General features: G+C 37.4%; 1 protein-coding gene across 1 annotated transcript in view; it reads left to right on the top strand.

The window, feature by feature from the left end:
- Positions 1–18,843, top strand: part of SLC38A6 (solute carrier family 38, member 6) — an 88,811-nt gene that overhangs the window by 48,543 nt on the left and 21,425 nt on the right. The window contains exon 6 of the mRNA XM_006864582.1: positions 8,896–8,974. Within this exon, the coding sequence (XP_006864644.1) occupies positions 8,896–8,974 (79 nt within the window). The remainder of the gene's footprint in view (positions 1–8,895; positions 8,975–18,843) is intronic.

Here is an 18,843-nt window from a genome sequence, read left to right as displayed (position 1 = left end):
AAGCAATAGATTTCTTGCTTCTGCCACAAATTCCCCCAGCTGTGAGCCTTCCAACCTTCTAAGTATTCCTTTATATGTGGTTCAGAGTTCTGGGACCATCGCCTGAACCTGCTTGGTCGGGTATTCTGTGTTGTTGTTGGCGGAGCTCTCTGCTATACGTCCGCCTGATCCACCATCTTGTTTGTTCCCAGGACCTTTTACTCTTGACTGGTTTACTTTTGCTTTGTCTGAACCACTTCCACCTTTTGGCAGCCATTGCTTTGATTGTATTGTGGCTTCAGGATCATAATGGTAAAGCCATGTGATATTTCATCTCCTATTACAGTTCTTCAAAGAAATGTTTCAGGATCTTGCATCTACTTGTTAAAGATTCCATTGAAAGCTCTGCTGTTGTCTGCAAGTGATCTGGCTACAACACTTTTGGCACCCATCCAGTGGAAGGTTTGCTCAACTTTAATTTTTCAGTCACAATTGTGTAAGCTGAAACAGTTAAGATGTTGGTTGTTGTTTCTGCTATGACTCACTGGTCCTCTTCAGTTAGGGCATGAACAAGCTTGTTTCCTCACGAATTGTTGTGGATGGTGTGCCACTGTGGGCTTCATTTTCAACGCTGTATTAACTCTTCTTAAAATAAGTTATTCATTTATAAAGTGCTGACTTCTTTGTCATCATAAACTTTTCGTGAACACCAATGATGGCATCATTCTTCAAACCACACTTTATAATAAATTTGATGTTGGTCCTTGCTTCAATTTTAGCAGCCTTAGTATTGCTCTGATAAGGACTCTTTTCAAACTGATGTCCTTCTTAGTGCCTCAATCTAGATTTTGCCCAGACATGTTATAACAAGTTAGTATAAGTATATTTTGATGCAAAAAAAAAAAAAAAAAAATCGAGGGAGCTCTGGTAGCATAGTGGTTACAAGTTGGGCCGTTAATCTCAAGGTCAGAAGTTTGAAACTACCAGTGGTTCAGTGGGAGAAAGATGAGGCTTTCTGCTTCTGGAAAGATTTATAGCCTCAAAAACACTATGCAGGGTAGCTATGAGTTGGAACCAACTCCACGGCACACCACCACCACCACCACCATCATGCATACTTTTTTTCATAAGCATTTTCCATGAACTTTTTGAAGACCTCCATGTAAGTAAATATATAGTTTCTATAGGAAAGAATCTACTGTCAGAACTTCACAAAAAATCCTCTCCAATCAGGCAACAAGTAATAATCACAGGACACAAGTGTGGTCTAACACACTGATTGGAAAAATCTGTGATTCACTAAATTTAGAGTTATTATTGTAAGGTTTAGGAGACCTTTACCTTTGGAAATGGAACGTCATGTAGTAAAGTGTAACTTAAAAGCAAGCTTACAGGGTGTACCCTTTGGTTGTTTGATGATGCATGGAGGCGATTGTAATCATTGCAATGAAACAAAATACAATAGGATGAATGTAAAGCTGGTGTTCTCCCATGTAAAATATCACATAATTCACAATAAAAACTAAAAAAAAAAAAAAAAAGAAATAATTCTTGATCTCTTCCCAACACTAATGAATTGTTGTTGTTTTTGTTGTTTTGTTGTTATGTGCTTTCGAGTCAGTTCCAACCCATAGTGATCCTGTATAGGGTTTCCGAGGAACAGCTAGTGAGCTTGAACTGCTGACCTTGCAGTTCAGACGGCTTTGCAGTCTGGCGCATTAACCCACAGCGTCACACCAGAACTCCTAGGGGCCTGAAATTGGGCAGAGATGGCCCCACCCACCCATCTTATCAGAAGCAGGAGTGACTTTTATGAGACTTGTTGGTGAGGCACAAAATAAGAAAAGAGGTATTTGGAAGTTTTAATATGTAATGCCTGTTACAGGCAAGAGAATTCTGATTAAGAGTATGTGGATTTGGTGTGGGCAGCTAGTAAGGGCTGTAGTAGAATATAAGTATAGGTGATTTCTACGGAGAGTTCTCGGGGTTACATTATGTGATTCTTTTTCTTAAAAACTAAGCTAAGAAGTTAGTTTCACATTCATTTGAACTCCTGCAATAAACCACTCAGTCGGCTCAGATCAGTAGAAATCTAAAGGTAAAGTATAGAAGTGATGTCAATTGATACATGTCTGGTTCCATATCTTGCCCAGCCCAACTTGTGTAAAGGCTTATGGGGAAACGTTCATTTTACTCTTAGACTTGTGACACTGTAGTTAGCTTATTCTATCCTTGGATCTTTAAAGCTTCACTTCTGAAGAATTAACAACAACAGTTTTGTGTTTTATGAGAATTTAAGATGGTGAGATTTTGACTTGCTTACTTTGGGAAATCCCCAGAAAAGACCAATTTCTAGAAAAGAACATCATATGTGGTAAAGTGGAGATTGAGCAAAGATGAGGGAAACTCTCAATGATATGGATCAACACAATAGGCTCAACCACAGACTAAAACCTACCAGTCACAGAGATGGCACAGGGCCAGACCAAGTTTGTTCTCTTATACCTAAGGTCACCATGAGCTGACAAGAGCGACAGCTGAGTATCGTGAAAGGAAAAAACAAAAGCAATAATCTTCATGAAATTCCATAAAATCCGTAGAACGCCCCAGACTTTTAGGCTGGTACAGCCTCACAAACCTTACCCTATCAGCTTTGATTGACACCTCAAATTAGGAAGCTAAATTTTAAAGAGAAGCCCACAACCCTTTTATGTGTATTGGGTAGCACCGTTTCAAAATCACATACACAGACACAAATCAGATCATTTTCAGTTGCTCACTAAAAAACCTTAAATTCTTAGTACTTTTCAAATTCCTGATTTAATATTAGATATGTTTGAAACCATTGGAGTTATTTTTTTCTTTTTCCTTTGCTTTGGGGGTTGGAGTGGCGAGGAGAAAAGTGTTAAAGCCTTTCAATTGTGATCATTTGTGTTGTGTTCCTGGGAAACTGGGAATAGGTGTGCTATTATAACGCCACCTGCTGGTCAGTTCACCTGAAGCCAAACTACAGCTGTTTTGAAATTTTTGCAAGCACTCCTTTGGGATAGGAGTAAACTTGAGAGATTTTTTTTCGCAGGCATTTCCTTTGGTAAAATTAATGACACCATCATTTTAAAAACATTTTTAAAATAATGTGTTTCTAATAATAATTTCTATTAGAGTATCATTGTAGAATTTTTCAGAATTGTAAATAAATGTAATTACTTAGATTTTTTACTCAATTTTAAGATTTGGGTAAATTATATTTAAAAAGATGCATATTTCTTAGGGATTTGTTGCTGTTATTAAAGTGCTGTGAAGTCGGTTTCGACCGAAGAGCGCCTGGCGAGCTTGAATCGCCTACATAGTGGTCCAAACCTACTATGCAGTCCAGCACGTTAACCCACAGCACCCCACTAGGAATCCTTTCCTAGGGATACCAGGGAACATTTCCCCTATATGGCTTTTAAAAAACTCTTGAACGTAGGGAAATTACATAATTGTTAGGGTTCAAAAATTGTTTTTTAGAAAGAGATTACTTGTGTACTATTTTGAGTGGTTATCTGGTAGCGTAGTGGTTACGAATCAGACTGCTAATCTCATGGTCAGCAGTTCAAAGCTAACAGCTGTCTGCGGGAGAAAGATGAGGCTTCCTGCTCCCGTAAAGATTTACAGCCTCGGAAACCCTGTACAGGGTCTCTATGAGTCGGAAGCTACTCCACAGTAGAAAACAACAACGTAGGAGTAGTGGCATTTGGACATTTAGTAGGGATAGCAGGTTAATAAGCACATAGAATAGAATAAACCAGTTGCTATCCATGACTAAAAACAAATTTAAAATTGAAGCTCACTTAGACTGGCAGTTAAACATGTATTTCATCCCATAGTCCATCTGTTTGTGTAGGGTGGGCTGCTGACTAATCCTTTAAGAAGTTGCTGAACCTCCTCTAAGTACTGAAAACCTAATTCTGTTTTTGAAATAGCTATGTAATCCTATCTTTACACATGAATTTTAAGTGTTTAACAAAAAGCATAATTTTCTTTGTGAACTTATTTATTTAGGCCCAATTCCTAATGAAGTATTTGCATTTTTAAAGTGAAGGTTGTATGCTCATGTAATGACAAATTGGAAAGCATTTTATGAGTGCTGGAGGGAAAAAATAGTTCCCATGGTGTATGGGAAGAGAGCTTGGTTTTTGTTTTATATTTTTTAGATTTCAGCCTAGTGTTAATTCCTCAGAATATACAAATAGGAAACTCTCTATTCAAAATTACAGTTATAGTTGTAGAAGAAGTGGAATCATTGTTGTTAAGTCCCATCGAGTTGGTTCTGACCCATAGCGGCCACGTATAGGATGTCTGAGGAGCGGCTGGTGAGTTAGAACTGCCAACCTTGCAGTTCAGCCCATTAACTCACAGCGCCACACCAGTGGAATCATAGCAGTAGGTATACATGTGGTGCTCTTGTATGGTGGAAATCCTCAGCTCCTCTGAGGAATCGTGGACTAGTCGCTCTCACCAAACCTGCTATAAAACAAATGAAATACAAGTACAAATACATCTCAGTGTGAAATGAAAATTATTAGTCGTTTTAAATGCTCAGACAACCATTCTGTAATTCTTTGTGCTCTTGTAACCCAATGGTTAAACTCAGCATTCAGAAGCAGTTTGTTATTAAAAGGCTGATGAAAAAAGAATATGCACTAATATCCTGGGAGTGGTCCTTTGGATTGACTTTTCATACTATTCTTTCTCTTGGTTGATTACACTTGGCTCCCGTATTTTCCCATAACATAATAGCTAATGGTCCAAGTGTCCCGAGCCAGCCTGGTTATTCCCACCACTACTAGCTGTGTAGTCCTGGGCAAGCTACCTCTTTCTTCTTCCTTTTCTTCATCTCTAAAATAAGCACTAATAATTACTGCCATGTTTGTGGTAGACATTAAGTCAGGAAATACTTGTAAATGACTTCGAATACTGCCAGGCATAGAGTAAGCATCCCCAAACCAAAGCTCTTTATGGTCCTGCGCCGCAGAGCCTGATATCCCTTTCTCTGTTTTTAACATCTCTTCCCAACATCTCTTGTTGATTAGGAACAACCAATATAAATGCCTTACTGCTCGCTATTCATCAGATTTTACCCTAGTTTAGTCATTTCTTCTATGGCAGTTGTTTCTCCATATGGTTCTTAAAAGAATACTTTCCATTTTTTTTGTGTTTTGATTAAATTGACAGATTTTTTATTTCCTTCCCAGAGCAGTTCTACTAGTTCTGTTTAAAATGAAGGAGAAAAAGAGTATCTATTTAGATAATGTGGTGAAACAAAATGATTTGTAATGGTTGAGTACCTGTCATCAAGGTACGTCTTCTAGCACTAAGATTGGCTTTGCTGATGTTGAAGCCAGAACCACGTAACTATAACCATGGCTCTTACAGATGATCCTGTTACAGCAATTAGTGTAGAGTACAACACGGCGTGTCTTGTATTAGGAGGCTATGCTATGTTTCAATGTCAGCAAAAATCATTTACAAATTCTTACTTATGACCTGTCTCTAAAATTAGTGTTTAAACACTTCCTTATGCCATTAATAGAAGACATGAGACAATGGGAATGTAGGTAGCTATTTGGGCTAGTGAACATTTTGGTTAAAAACAATGCCATTATGAACTTACCTGTTGATATCTTTAAAACTTTTCCAGTTTATTTTATTAAGCTGATTTTTCTCTTTATGTGAACCTAGTTAAAAGATGTTTCCTAATGATGTGTATTAGATGGTCTTGTTTTTATTTCTTTACTGTTTCTATAACATGCCAAGGCAGCAGTCTTTGTACAAAAGTTCACTTATGGTTAAGAAAACTAATTTAGACAGTGGATTGAGTAGATTCTTTTCTTCGCTTTACCTGTTTTATATGTTTGGTTTTTTTATCCCCTTCAAATAAGCTTTGTTTTTGTAACTCTTAAAACACAAACTAGCATTCTCTAAGAAGGAAGCAACATTTTGCATGCTGTATTACTTTTGTATCTTGTATGCTGAGGTTTTGTTTTTGTTTTAAAAGAAAGAAACATATGTTTGGTGAGTGCATATTTCTTGTAGTATACATGATTCTACAGATTGGAATCTAGTGAAATAGGACTCTCACTTGAAAACTAAAGAGTTAAGGCTACAACAGAGGATGAAGTGATCAAATGATTAGCCGGGGGCTAATAGAAATTCTGGGAAGAATGACAGATTGTATATTAGAAAGAAATATGATCTCATATTCATTGAAGCTTTTTACAACTAAAGGTCCAAAAGAAATAATAGAAAATTACTGAAAGAGATAAATGTCTGAAACTTTAGAAATGCATGTGGTGTTGGATTAATCCAAGCAAGAAAGACTGATGGGCAGATAATAAATTTCATTGTGTAGGAAGTCTGCATTCCTTGTTTCAAGGTACTTTAGTCTGTGTTTCCTTTTTGTTTTCCCTAGCAAGATATATTTAAGTAGCTCTAGGCCAATTTCAGAAAATTCAATTCATGATTCTCATCATCACACCATATGTGTATAATTCTTTGAACTAGAGAAAGTGTTATAAACAAAGACTTCAAATTTCAGAGTGGAGGAGATTAAACTAAACATTCCTTCTGTTCTGGGCTAGTCGATACCATTTTTCCTTATGAGAATATGAACATTAGAGAGCACCTTTTCATATGTAATCAATTACAATGCCCATAACTAGAAAGAAAGAGAGTTTATAGAAATGTCTCAAGGGGTTTTAGTTAATAGCTGCACTTTTACCGAGGAGGAAGAGATAATATTGTCATAAACTGAAAATATGTACTTATTTTATATATGTGTTATGTAATATAGACGTACTTTTATAGAGAAGTGGTATCTGTTTAAGTGTTTTACTGTGGTGCTGTGGGTTAATGCCCCAGACTGCAAAGGCATTTGAACTACAAGGTTGGTGGTTCAAGCTCACCACCTTGGAAACCCTATACAGGGTCGCTATGGGCCTGAGCCGACTCGATGGCACTGTAACAACAACAACACTTTACTTGCTGTGTTGTTGTTGTTATTGTTGTGTGCTGTTGAGTAGGTTCCAACTCATAGTGACCCTGTCTCTGGTGGATCTGAATGCTGACCTTGTGGTTAGCAGTCTGGTGCTTATTCTGCAGTGCGACACCGGGACTCTTTACTTTGCCATGTTGTTGTTGTTGTTGTTGTTGTTAAGTGCCCTTGGGTCCGTTTTGACTCATAGCGACCCTGTGTAGGGTTTCCGAGGAGCGGCTGGTGAGTTTGAACCGCTGACCTTGTGATTCATTTGACCTTGCAGTCCAGTGCTTATCTTATAAGCACCATACTAGGACTCCAAGGTACGTGTTATTTTTACTAAGAAAATTGAGTATGTGTTTATAGCGGAATATGGTTTATCTTCATACAAATTTACATCTCAACCATAATCCTTCCCCTTGATTCCTAGGATTATTTCAGTGTATACTTTATGATATTATTTGTATTACCAATACTTTTAAAACTTTTTTGAAATAAAATCACAAAATAAGATGTCGGTTTGCTATTTTTGAAGTTATGTTTTTAAATACATAAAATTGAGTTATCTTAAAACAATTCAAATTTTAGAAATGTTTAACTGACTGCCTAAAATCCGTAAACCTGTGACTCATTTGTCTTTTGTATGAGCTTTAACTTTTCCTAAAGGGCGGGTTAGGTAAGGGGTGTGGTGAGTGGCCTTTTCCCACCAGTGTTAATACCCACAGCAGCGCCATAATAATCATGGATGAGTTTGACTGTTTTCATATATGTTGGCTGAGAGATACATCGTCTTCTTCTGAAACTATTTGAGGCTTTTAATCAACTTTTACCCAAATTTTTGCCATTCAGATTTGGCATTCTTTTGTGTCCTTTATTTTATAGGTCCAAGGAGAAAGTATAATGTTTCCTGAAATATAAATAAGTAATAAATTTAATGTACACACAGCAAATACTGCTTATTCTTCATGCACATTTCCACATTTGGTTTTCTATTTCCACATGTAATATGGGGGGGGGGGAGTGGGGAGGGGAATTCTTACTTGTTAAACTGAATTTCTGACTCCAAATCATCTGAGTTTTTATATGCTTACACATTTAAGCTTAAAGTCAAGTATTTACATATAAATGGGCTCTGTGTTCTGTAATCATATTAAACCATATCCTACTATAAGACTGAATGTTTATACAAGTTATTTTTTCATAGCTACATCAGAAATAGAATTATTAAAATGCTATAAAAAACTAGTTGTTACTTGCATCTTGTCTGTACAATATGGGAAATGATGAAGATTCAGAGTCTGATTGCTTAATACAGATGGACCTGTTAGTAAAATGAAATAAAAGCTGGCAGTTTTAACTCTTTAATATGCTTAGTGGTTTCGCTAACTGAATCATCTCAAACCCCTTTTAGAGAATAATTTTAAATGTAACTTATTAATAGAGTCTGTTTTTGGCTTACAGTAGAAATCATAATGTGTGAGGGTAGCAAAGAGAAGAAGAAAAAGGAAACAGGAGAGAGCAAGACTTCTAGAGAGATCTGTCTCTAGTAAGAAAGAACAAATCATCAAACTTACTAGCTATGCTTTTCAAACTTCTCTGCCAGTGGTTGTGAAACTAACCTCTAGTGCCTTAGATGATGGCTTAAGAGAGTTTTTGTGATTTCAAATTTCAGTTATAAATGCCTTAAAAATCAAGACCCTTTCTCTTTCCTAAATAATTTGCTTTGGACATGCAATGTAAACAAAACTGTTAAGGAACTTACCAACTATTCTTCTCTACCAACTATGAGTTCATTTTCTAGCCCTAATGGGCGTCTGTGTTCCTGGATGGATGATTCTTCACACGGGAAAATAGAGAGCTCTTATCGGACTCTTTTTTTTTTTTTTTTCTTTTTGCAGCTATGTCATCTTATCTTCTAATTATTAAAACTGAGCTTCCTGCTGCGATTTCAGAATTTTTAACTGGAGACTACAGTGGGTAAGAAAACATATTTCACACTGTGCCCATTTATTTATGAACTCAATAAATATTTATTGCACTCTTTGTTGTTAAGTGCTTTCAACCCATAGTGACCCTGCATAGGGTTTCCTAGGAGCGGCTGGTGAGCTTGAACCTCCAACCTTGCAGTTCAAACCAATCTTGTGGTCCAGTGCTTATCCTACAGTGCTAAACCAGGACTCTCTAGTAGGAAATAAAACAAGTGTAGTCCCTGCCCTCAAGACACTTACAAATGCAGAGGGGTCATAGTAATAGAGAAGGAAACCTTTAGCGGACATTTATTGATTACTCATTATGTGCTGTGAGTGATCACAAACACCAGCTATAGATAGCCCTTGTACTTGCTGGTAGGTGAGGGAGACACCAAGATAGGATGAAAGGGGTAGGGGATGGGTTTTGGATAAGAGTAAAGGAGGGATTTCTGCAGATATGCAAGATTGGGGACCAGGGAAGGCACTGATAGTAAAGGTTTTAAACAAGAAAGGGGAATGGTTAATACTGTTCACACTTCTCAGCAAATCATAGCGATAAAAAATGTGGCAGTTAAAACTATGCTAGTGTGAGATTTATATACACAAAGCATGATAAAAAAGAAATGATTTGCAGGAACTTAATTGTTTCATTTCTTGCTTTAAAAATAATATTATAAACAATATGAAACCGCATTATACCTCCTTCCTTTCTCCTTCCTTATTTAAAAAATGCTGTGTCCCCAAAACTATTGATTCATCACTTTATAGGGGAAAGCAAAACAGATTAATTAGGCTCTGTCTTTCACTTTGTAGAACAAGAAGTTTTGTGAATAGTGAACTTAAGAAGACAGGATTAATCCTTTTAATAGTCATCAAGGTTATCATTTCACATAATTCTTAAATCACAACAGAAAAGTGGGCAGACTTTTAGTTTCTTGGCCCCAATAATTGAACTTGTTCTGGAATGTAGGTCAAGTTTTCAAGTTTTTGTTTTTAGCTTTTACAACTTGACTTCCATTGAAGAATTTTGTTTGGGAAACTGTAGATGCATATTTGTAGAGAAAGTCTGGTATCTTTCTGTATCCAGAAAGATATGAATAGATACCAACAAGAAATTTCTTGTTGAAAGACTATAGACGGAGTCCTCAATAATTTTCATCTGAAGAGGACATTGTCTCTTTGTAGAGTACTTCCCAGTCTATAGGGTTGCACGTTCATTGTCATTTTTGATTCTCACAGCAGCTGCCTCGTCTTTTCTACAGCTTTGTCCACTTGCATTTTCCTCTTGTGCTTTCAGCTTGATAAATGATTGCTACTAGATACAGCTATGTGAAAATCACTTTTGTGTTTTCAGGAAACATTTGAGGACAACCTAAAAAATTCTGTGTGATCCAGTAGAATCTTTGCAGTTTTACAACAACATAACAGATAATGCAATTGGCCATGGTATTTTAACAACTGATTGTTGTTAAGTCCTGTCAAGCCGGTTCCTACTTAGAGGGACACAATGTAAATGTAGAAAATTAAGAGTTTCCAGTAACTATTCTACTAAAAGCAGTGTTTCTTATTTTTTCTCTGACTACCAGGAAGCTTAAAGCCAAACTTAAATGTATCACATAAACTCTGTCGTCATAATAGTTGTCACATGTGTTTTTCTTTGTCTTGAATTTGGGGATTTCTATGTACATGTTTTTTTTTGTTTTGTTTTGTTTTTTTGTAATATGTCTTTGTGGAAGGAAGTAGGATATAAATACATGTGAAACATTAGAAATAATTAAAGTAGTAATTATTTGACAAAACTGATTTTAAATTTCGGTTCTTAGCCTTTAAAATGATACTTACCATAGCTTCATTTTCTATCAATCATCATTTACATCATTGAGAGTTTTGCTTTGTTCCTGGTTTATCTTAAAAACAGGCACAAAAATTAACTCCTGTCTACTCATATTCATAGAGTCCTTGTGTGGCGCTGTGGGTCAATGCGCCAGACTGCAAAGCCGTTTGAACTGCAAGGTTGGCAGTTCAAGCTCACCACCTGCTCCTCGGAAACCCTATACAGGGTCACTATGGGTCGGAATCAACTCGACAGCACTTCACAACAGTAACACAACTCATGTTCCTGGAGTTCTGATGTGGCGCTGTAGGGGGACGCTATGAGTCAGAACCAACTCAATGAAACTTAACAAACAGAAACTTAAAAAAAAACAACCAAATTTGACTAAAAGGTTATTTTTCCATATCCAAAATGAATGTTTAAAACGATGTACTACAGAATACCATGGCCAGTTGCATTATCTGTTATGTTGTTGTAAAATTGCAAATATTTTTTAACAACCTCAACTTGTTTTAAATGTTTATTTCCTTATTTTGGATTTCAAAGAGTTGAAAAACAGTAAGTGATTAATTAGATTATGTGGTTAAGATTTGTTGTTGTTAAGTGTCCTCTAGTGATTCCGACTCATAACTCCATACAGGATTTCTGAGGAGCAACTAGGGGGTTTGGATCACCAACCTTGTGGTTCCCAGGCTGGTGTCACACCAGGAGTTCAGCTGGTTAAGACAGATCAGATAAATTACCGAGTTTTCAAGTTTGTTTTTGTTAAGTGCAGTCCATCCAGTTCCCACTCACAGTGACTCTGTATCGGGTTTTAAAATTTAGTGCTGTAAAATCATTAAGAAACAGCTATCTAACAGTGATAGTTTATTTCTAGGTAGAATTATATAGCCATATTTTTTTCTATGAGGTCAAAATGATTTTGATATACTCCCCTTTTAGCGTTTTATTTACAATATAATTGCAGTTAAGATCTTTTAGATGCGCTTGTTTTCTTAGTTATCTGTGGCATTTGATGTAACTTTGTGAAATAGGAACTTTCATAAACATGTTATCAAGAAGAAACTTTGTGTTCATAGCATAATCTCAAAAATTAGTATTAGAAGTCAGAGGCTATTTAATACACTCAGTTTTTATGCTGCATCTATAGTTTTCATAGAATCACTTTAAAATCTATGGCTGTTAAAAGTTGGAAGCTCTCTGTTAACATTTAATGATCTTGTCAGGGGAATATGATTGACACAATTAAGTTGTCTTGCATTTGAGTTACATAATTGATATGGGATGTGAGTAAGATCCTAATTCGAAACATATGATACTCTTGTCCCATTCCATTCGAGAATGAAATTAAAGCAACTTACAAATCAATATGGTTTTCATTAAAATATGGAAAAAAAAACATCTGCATGCCAAAGCATTTTCAATACAGCTAAGGATTTATACTCTATATTTCATACTTGGAACATTTTTATCATATAGGATTAAATCCACAGATCAAACAACTTTTCTAGGAAGCATAAAGCTTATTATCCTAATTCTTTTGGCTTAAAGAGAATGTATATTTAGATCACAGTAGGAAAACAGGAGTTCTGTTAGATAATCAATTCTACCCCCTCTCCCTTAGGAAAAAATTTACAGTTAGCACATCCTTCTAAAATCTTGATGTATAAAAAAAAGTATTTAATATATGCTTTTTGAAATTGATTTTGACTGGTTTGTATTTCTCAGGCTGGGAATTTATTTTGTAAGTTTAATCACTTCTGTTCTTTGGAAATGATCCTTTGCCAAACACAGTTCAGCTGGATGTGAAATGTACGTGAAATGTAAAGTTACTTTTTTGTGCATTACTGTGTTACCTTTATTGTTATGAGTAGTAAAGAAAAGCGCTGTATTTGTAATTGGCCTTATGGACATAAACTTAAAAGGAGAAGAAATGATTAATAACCGATAGCCAAGCCAGGGGTATGGGCTCGGACCTAAACAGTTGTGACGTTGGCGCAGGAAGGACCAGGCAGTGCGTTCTGTTGTGCATAGGGTCACTTTGAGTGAGGATCTAACTCAACAGCACCTAACAACAACAACAAGAAGCCAGGGATAGAGAAATTATATTTTGCAATGATGTTCTTTCATATTATATATGTAACTCACTCATCTTTATATTAGGAATTTACATTCAACCCTGTGAAAAGTCTCAAGTACAGTTGTGACATGGTAGAGGTGATATCTTAAACAGACCATAAACTGAGCGTTAGCGACTTCAAGAGTAGAAAGTATTGCATTTCCAACGCCACTATCACTAAAGAGCCTCATATATATTTTTTTTTTCTTAAATGTTTTATTGTGAATTATGTGATAGTTTACATGGGAGAACATTAGTTTTACATTCATTCTATCATATATCATCTCATTGCCATGGTTACAATCCCCTCCATGCAGTCCTTCCCCATACCCCCCAGGTCTTCAGCACACAGTCGCTCTCCCTCTCTGGATCTAAAGTCTCCAGCTAAAGAGCCTCATCTTTTTGCTGATTTTTTTTTTTTTTTTCCATGTGTGAAATGAAGCTGTTGGGCCAGATGAATTCTAAGCCCTAAGGCCCTTCCAGCTCTAATATTCCATGATTTTGAGCTATTGCTGGAAGGAGGTAAGGTTATCTTTAGACCCAGCTAGTGCGTTGGACAGCCATAAGTGAATTGCTATTGAAATAGTGTAAAGAAACTACTGAGGATTTTGAAAGTGTTGCATTATTCTTATACAAGGTACAAGAACCTTTGTGCCTGGGGGGTTAGCCTGTTCCCTTGTGCTCAACTCCACCTTCCTGACAATAGGAACAGCAGAACTAACAGATGGAATCTGCTTTGGTGTTCCTCGGGGCCTCTTTTCCTCCCAGCACTGCAACTGTCTGGGTCTGATATTGAGTCCCAGAAGGAAGGAGATTTCAGATTTAGAGCCCTGGGCTTTTTGCCAGCTTCAGAAATTTAGTTGCCAGGAGTTCCTCAGTGATAGGTATTTTGAAGTTCCCATTTTGATGTTTATTCAAGGGAAGATTAACATGTTGAGTATCATTTTATTTTTTTACTGTGTGTGCTGTCTAGGACCTCCTGCATGCCAGAAGTTGAGGGGCTTGTGCAAATTCATGGAACACAGCTTCAGGTCCATTGGTGCTAGAAATACTTGTGCATAGGTTTTAGTTTCTGGCAAATCCATGTGATAAGGATGTGCATTAGGGCAGAGAAGGGGAAAATGTGATCACATTTATTTCTGCTGCTGCACTTCCATTATTCTGTTAAAGGGAAAGAGGAAGTTGTCAGCACCCAATAGTAACGATTAAAGATACATTGGAGAGGACTTCCTCGTAAACTAGGGTTTAAAAGACACACAGTGAATCATAAAATCCATGTTACAAACTGAATTGAAATCCATATAAAAGAAAACCTTTTCTTAATTTAACATGGTAGGGGGAGATTTTGGCTACGTGGTAGAAATTAAAGAGGATGTGCATCATCATGAACTAGGAATTCTGAGAACGTCCACCAGATGACCTGAAAAAGTAGTTCCTTCTATCCTAGTGACCCATTTGTGAGTTGGAACCAAGAATTTAAGAATACACAACGGATATAAGTTCCAGTGAGCTCAGTCTCTCTCGGCCTATTATCATTTTGTTATTTCCTTTGAGTTGCTTCCCCAGACTTTTTACATAATTAAGAAGAGTACATTTTATATTTGCATATCATTACCATTTTCCATTTTACTGGATTGTCTTTTTTTTAGAGTTGTGTAGCATTCCACTAGGGAAGAATATGCTCAGCATTTCTCATGTTGAAAGAGATGAAGAAAAGAATTCAAGCCTTGACTTTCAATATTGAAGGATTCTGGTCCTGGTGTGGCAATGTAAGAGAAGCACTGGACCGCAAGGTCAGTTTGAACCCTGAGGTTCAAACCCACCAGCTGCTCCTTGGAAACCCTATTCAGGGTCTCTATGAGTTGGAAACAACTCAGTGGCACTTAGCAACGACAACACAAGCAAGATATAGAATGATGCAGAAAGTATCAAAACAAGATGGAAGGCATACATAGAGTCACTATACCAAAAATTAAATGGTTGGTGTTCAGTCATTTTAAGAAGTAGCTTATGATCAAGAGTCAATGATACTGAAGGAAGAAGTCCAAGGTGCACTGAAGTCATTGGCAAAGAACAAGGCTCCAGGAATTGATGAAATACAAACTGAAATCTTTTAACAAATTGATGCAGCATTGGGGGAACTCATTCATCTATGCCATGACATTTGGAAGACAGCTACCTGACCAACTGTGCCCATTCTAAAGAGAGGTGACCAAATAGAAAGCAGAAATCATCAGACAATAAATATCATTAATATTGCATGCAAGTAAAATTCTGCTAAAGTTAATTCAAAATTGGCTGCAATGGTACATTGACAGGGAACTGCCAGAGGTTCGAGCCAGATTCAGATGAGGATGTGAAACAAAGGATATCATTGCTGACATCAAATGGATCTTGGCTGAAAGCAAGAATACCATAAAGATATTTATCTGTGCTTTATTGACCATACAAAGGCTTTTGATTGTATGGATCATGACAAGCTATGGAGAAAATTGTGGGGAATGAGTATTCTGGAATACTTAATTGTGCTAATGAGGAACCTGTACATAGACCAAGAGGCGGTCATCCTAACAGAAAAAGGGGACACTGAATGGTTTAAAATTAGGGAAGGTATACATGAAGGTTGTATTCTATCACTGTACTTATTCAATCTGTATGCTGAGCACATAATCCAAGAAGCTAGATTATATGAAGAAGAACATGGCTTTGGGATTGGAGGAAGAGTTATTAACCTATGCAGATGATACAATCCTGCTTGCTGAAAGTGAAGAGGATGTATAATACTGGTGAAGATCAAAGGCCACAGCCTTCAGTATGGGTTGCACCTCAATGTAAAGAAAACAAAAAATCCTTAACCACTGGATCAGTAAACAACTTTAAGATAAATGGAGAAAAGATTGAAGTTGTCAAAGACTTCATTTTGTTGAGATCAACTATAAGCCCTCAGAGGCAGCAGCCAAGAAATGAAATGACAATTACATTAGACAAATGTGTTGCACAAGACCTCTGTCAAGTGGTCAAAAGCAAATATGTCAGTTGAGGACGAAAGTGCGCCTGACCCAAGTCATGATATTTTCAATAGCCTCATATGCATGTGAAAGTTGGACAATGAATAATGAAGACTGTAGGAGAACTGATTCATTTGAGTTATGGTTTTGGTGGAAAATATTGAAAGTACCATACCACAGACTGCCAGAAGAACAAACAAATCTGTGTTGGAAGAATTACAGCCAGAATGCTCCTTAGAAGCCAAGATGGCAAGACTTCGTCACTTATAGTTCAGATAACGTTATCAGGAGGGACCGGACCAGTCCCTGGCAAAGGACTTCATGTTTGGTAAAGTGGAGGGTCAGCAAAGGAGAGGAAAATCCCCAACAAGATGGATTGGCACAGTAGCTGCAACAATGGTCTCAAGGGTAGCAATTGTTGTGAGGTTGGTGCATGATCAGGCAAGGCAGTGTTTTGTTTTCATTCTGTTGTGAATAGGGTTGCTATGAGTCGGTACCGACTTGATGGCACCTATCAACAACAGTAACAACATTCCACTGAGTATCCTGATATTGACCTAGATATGAGGGTAAGTCAAAGTATTGTTATAAAATTGCACGATATCAAAATATAAAGCAGTTTTTTCCTGATGCTGGCTCTGGTAGCGTAGTGGTTACGAATTGGGCTGTGAACCACAAGGTCAGCAGTCCGAAACTACCAGCTGCTCCACAGGAGAAAGATGAGGAGTTCTGCTTCCGTAAAGGTTTACAGCCTCGGAAACCCTGTACAGGATCGCTGTGAGTCGGAATCGACTCCACGGCATACAGCCACCACCTTCATCTAAGTCTATACATTTCTGAAGGTGGTGTTTCCATCTCTTTAACCTTTCCAGGAAGAACTCTGTCCTCTTTGATTTACATCTCATCAAAACAGCAGCCTTGTCATCCTTGAGGGACTCAAACTGTGCTCTTTTAAAAATGTTCTTTGAATTTGGGGAATAAAAAGAAGTCTGAAGGGGCAACATCTGGTTTGTAGGGTGGCAGGGGTAGATTTTCCCCAATGAACTTCTCATGGGACAGTACTTGCTACCCTGAAAGAATGTGCAGGTGCATTGTGACAGAAGAAAAGTCTTCAGCACAAGTTTCCTAACCTCTTTATCAACAATACCATTTTCTTAACACTTCTTGCTAAGATGCTTCTTTGATAATCCTAAGAAAATCTATAATGATTACTCCTTCGGAATCTCCCAAGACAGTTGCCATACCTTCTGAGCTGACCTGTCTGCCTTGAGTTGAACATGACCAGCAGATCACCTTGGAAGCCACTCTTTTTTTTTTTTTTTTGAAGACAGCCTAATGAAACTAAGACAAGTATATTACTGGAAGAACTTGTCTGTACCATCCACTGATTGCAAAGATGTGGTTGAACACATTTTGTTTGGAATAAACCCATGCATATGTGAACTGGAACCTTAGTAACAATACTTTTTGACTTACCCTTGCATATCTATGAGGTTTACTGAAAATTCAGTATATTATTATATTGTAAGATATTATTTTCCACCACTTGTCTGTCAGTTTGTTTTACTCTGGTGGCTTGCGAGTTGCTGTGATTCTGGAAGCTATGCCATGGGTATTTTAAATACCAGCAGAGTCACCCATGGAGGACAGGTTTCAAATGAGCTTACAGACGAAGACAGATTAAGAAGAAAGAGTGATGAACCACATCCGAATCTTTAGTCACTGAAAACCTCATGAATAGCAGAGAAACACTGTCAGATATAGTGCTGGAAAATGAGCCCCTCAGGTTGGAAGGCGCTCAAAATGCGACTGGGGAAGAGCTGCCTCCTCAAAGTAGAGTTGACCGTGATGACGCGAATGGAGTAAAGCCCGTGGGACCTTCATCTGCTGATGGGGCACAATTCAAAATGAAGAGAAACAGCTGTAAACATCCACTAATAATCAGAACATTGTCGAAAATGAAATGCAACACATAAACATTGATATCTTAGGCGTTAGTGAGCTGACATGGGCTGCTATTAGCCATTTTGAATTTTACAATCACATGGTTTACTATGCTGGAAATGACAAATTGAAGAGGAATGGTGTTGCATTCATTGTCAAAAAGAGCATATCCAGATCAGTCATGAGGTACAACGCTGTCTGTGATAGGATAATGTCCATGCACCTACAGGGAAGACCAGTCAATACCACTATTATTCAAATTTATGCCCCAACCAGTAAAGCCAGTAAGGATGAAATAAAAGAATTCTACCAAGTTCTTCAATGTGAAATTGATCAAACATGCAATCAAAATGTGTTGATCATTACTGGTGATTGGAATGCAAAGGTTGGGGACAAAGAGGAAGGATCAGTAGTTGGAAAATAGAAATGATGCTGGAGATCACATGATAGAATTTTGCAAAATCAATGATTTGTTCACTTCAAATACCTTCTTTAGACACGGTAAGAGATACACATGGACCTCACCAGATGGAATACACAGAAATCAAATTACTACATCTCTGGAAAGAGACGATGGAAAAGCTCAATATCATCAGTCAAAACAAGGCCAGGGACTTGTAGGGGAGAGAAAGAAGTAGCCAGAAATATCACCATAGAAAGCTTGTATGTCCATCTTCTGCCTATAACTGATTGGAATACCTAAAATGGAGCTACAGTGAGCCCAGTGAGGAAGGCTTCCTGCAGATGTAGCATATGATCAAGAGCCAATGATACTGAAGGAAGAAGTCCAAGTTGCATTGAAGGAATTGGCAAAGAACAAGGCTCTAGGAACTGATGGAATAAAAATTGAAATCTATCAAGAAAGTGAGGCAGCACTGGAGGCACACACTTATCTATGCCAAGAAATTTGGAAGACGGCTATCTGGCCGGCTGAATGGAAGACCTCTGTATTTGTGCCCATTCCAAAGAGA

The sequence above is a fragment of the Chrysochloris asiatica genome, unplaced genomic scaffold (assembly GCF_000296735.1).
Source record: "Chrysochloris asiatica unplaced genomic scaffold, ChrAsi1.0 scaffold00067, whole genome shotgun sequence".
In the NCBI taxonomy this organism is placed as follows: Eukaryota; Metazoa; Chordata; class Mammalia; order Afrosoricida; family Chrysochloridae; genus Chrysochloris; species Chrysochloris asiatica.
The sequence above is the reverse complement of the archived record's forward strand: the minus strand, read 5'-3'. Positions and strand labels throughout refer to the sequence as shown.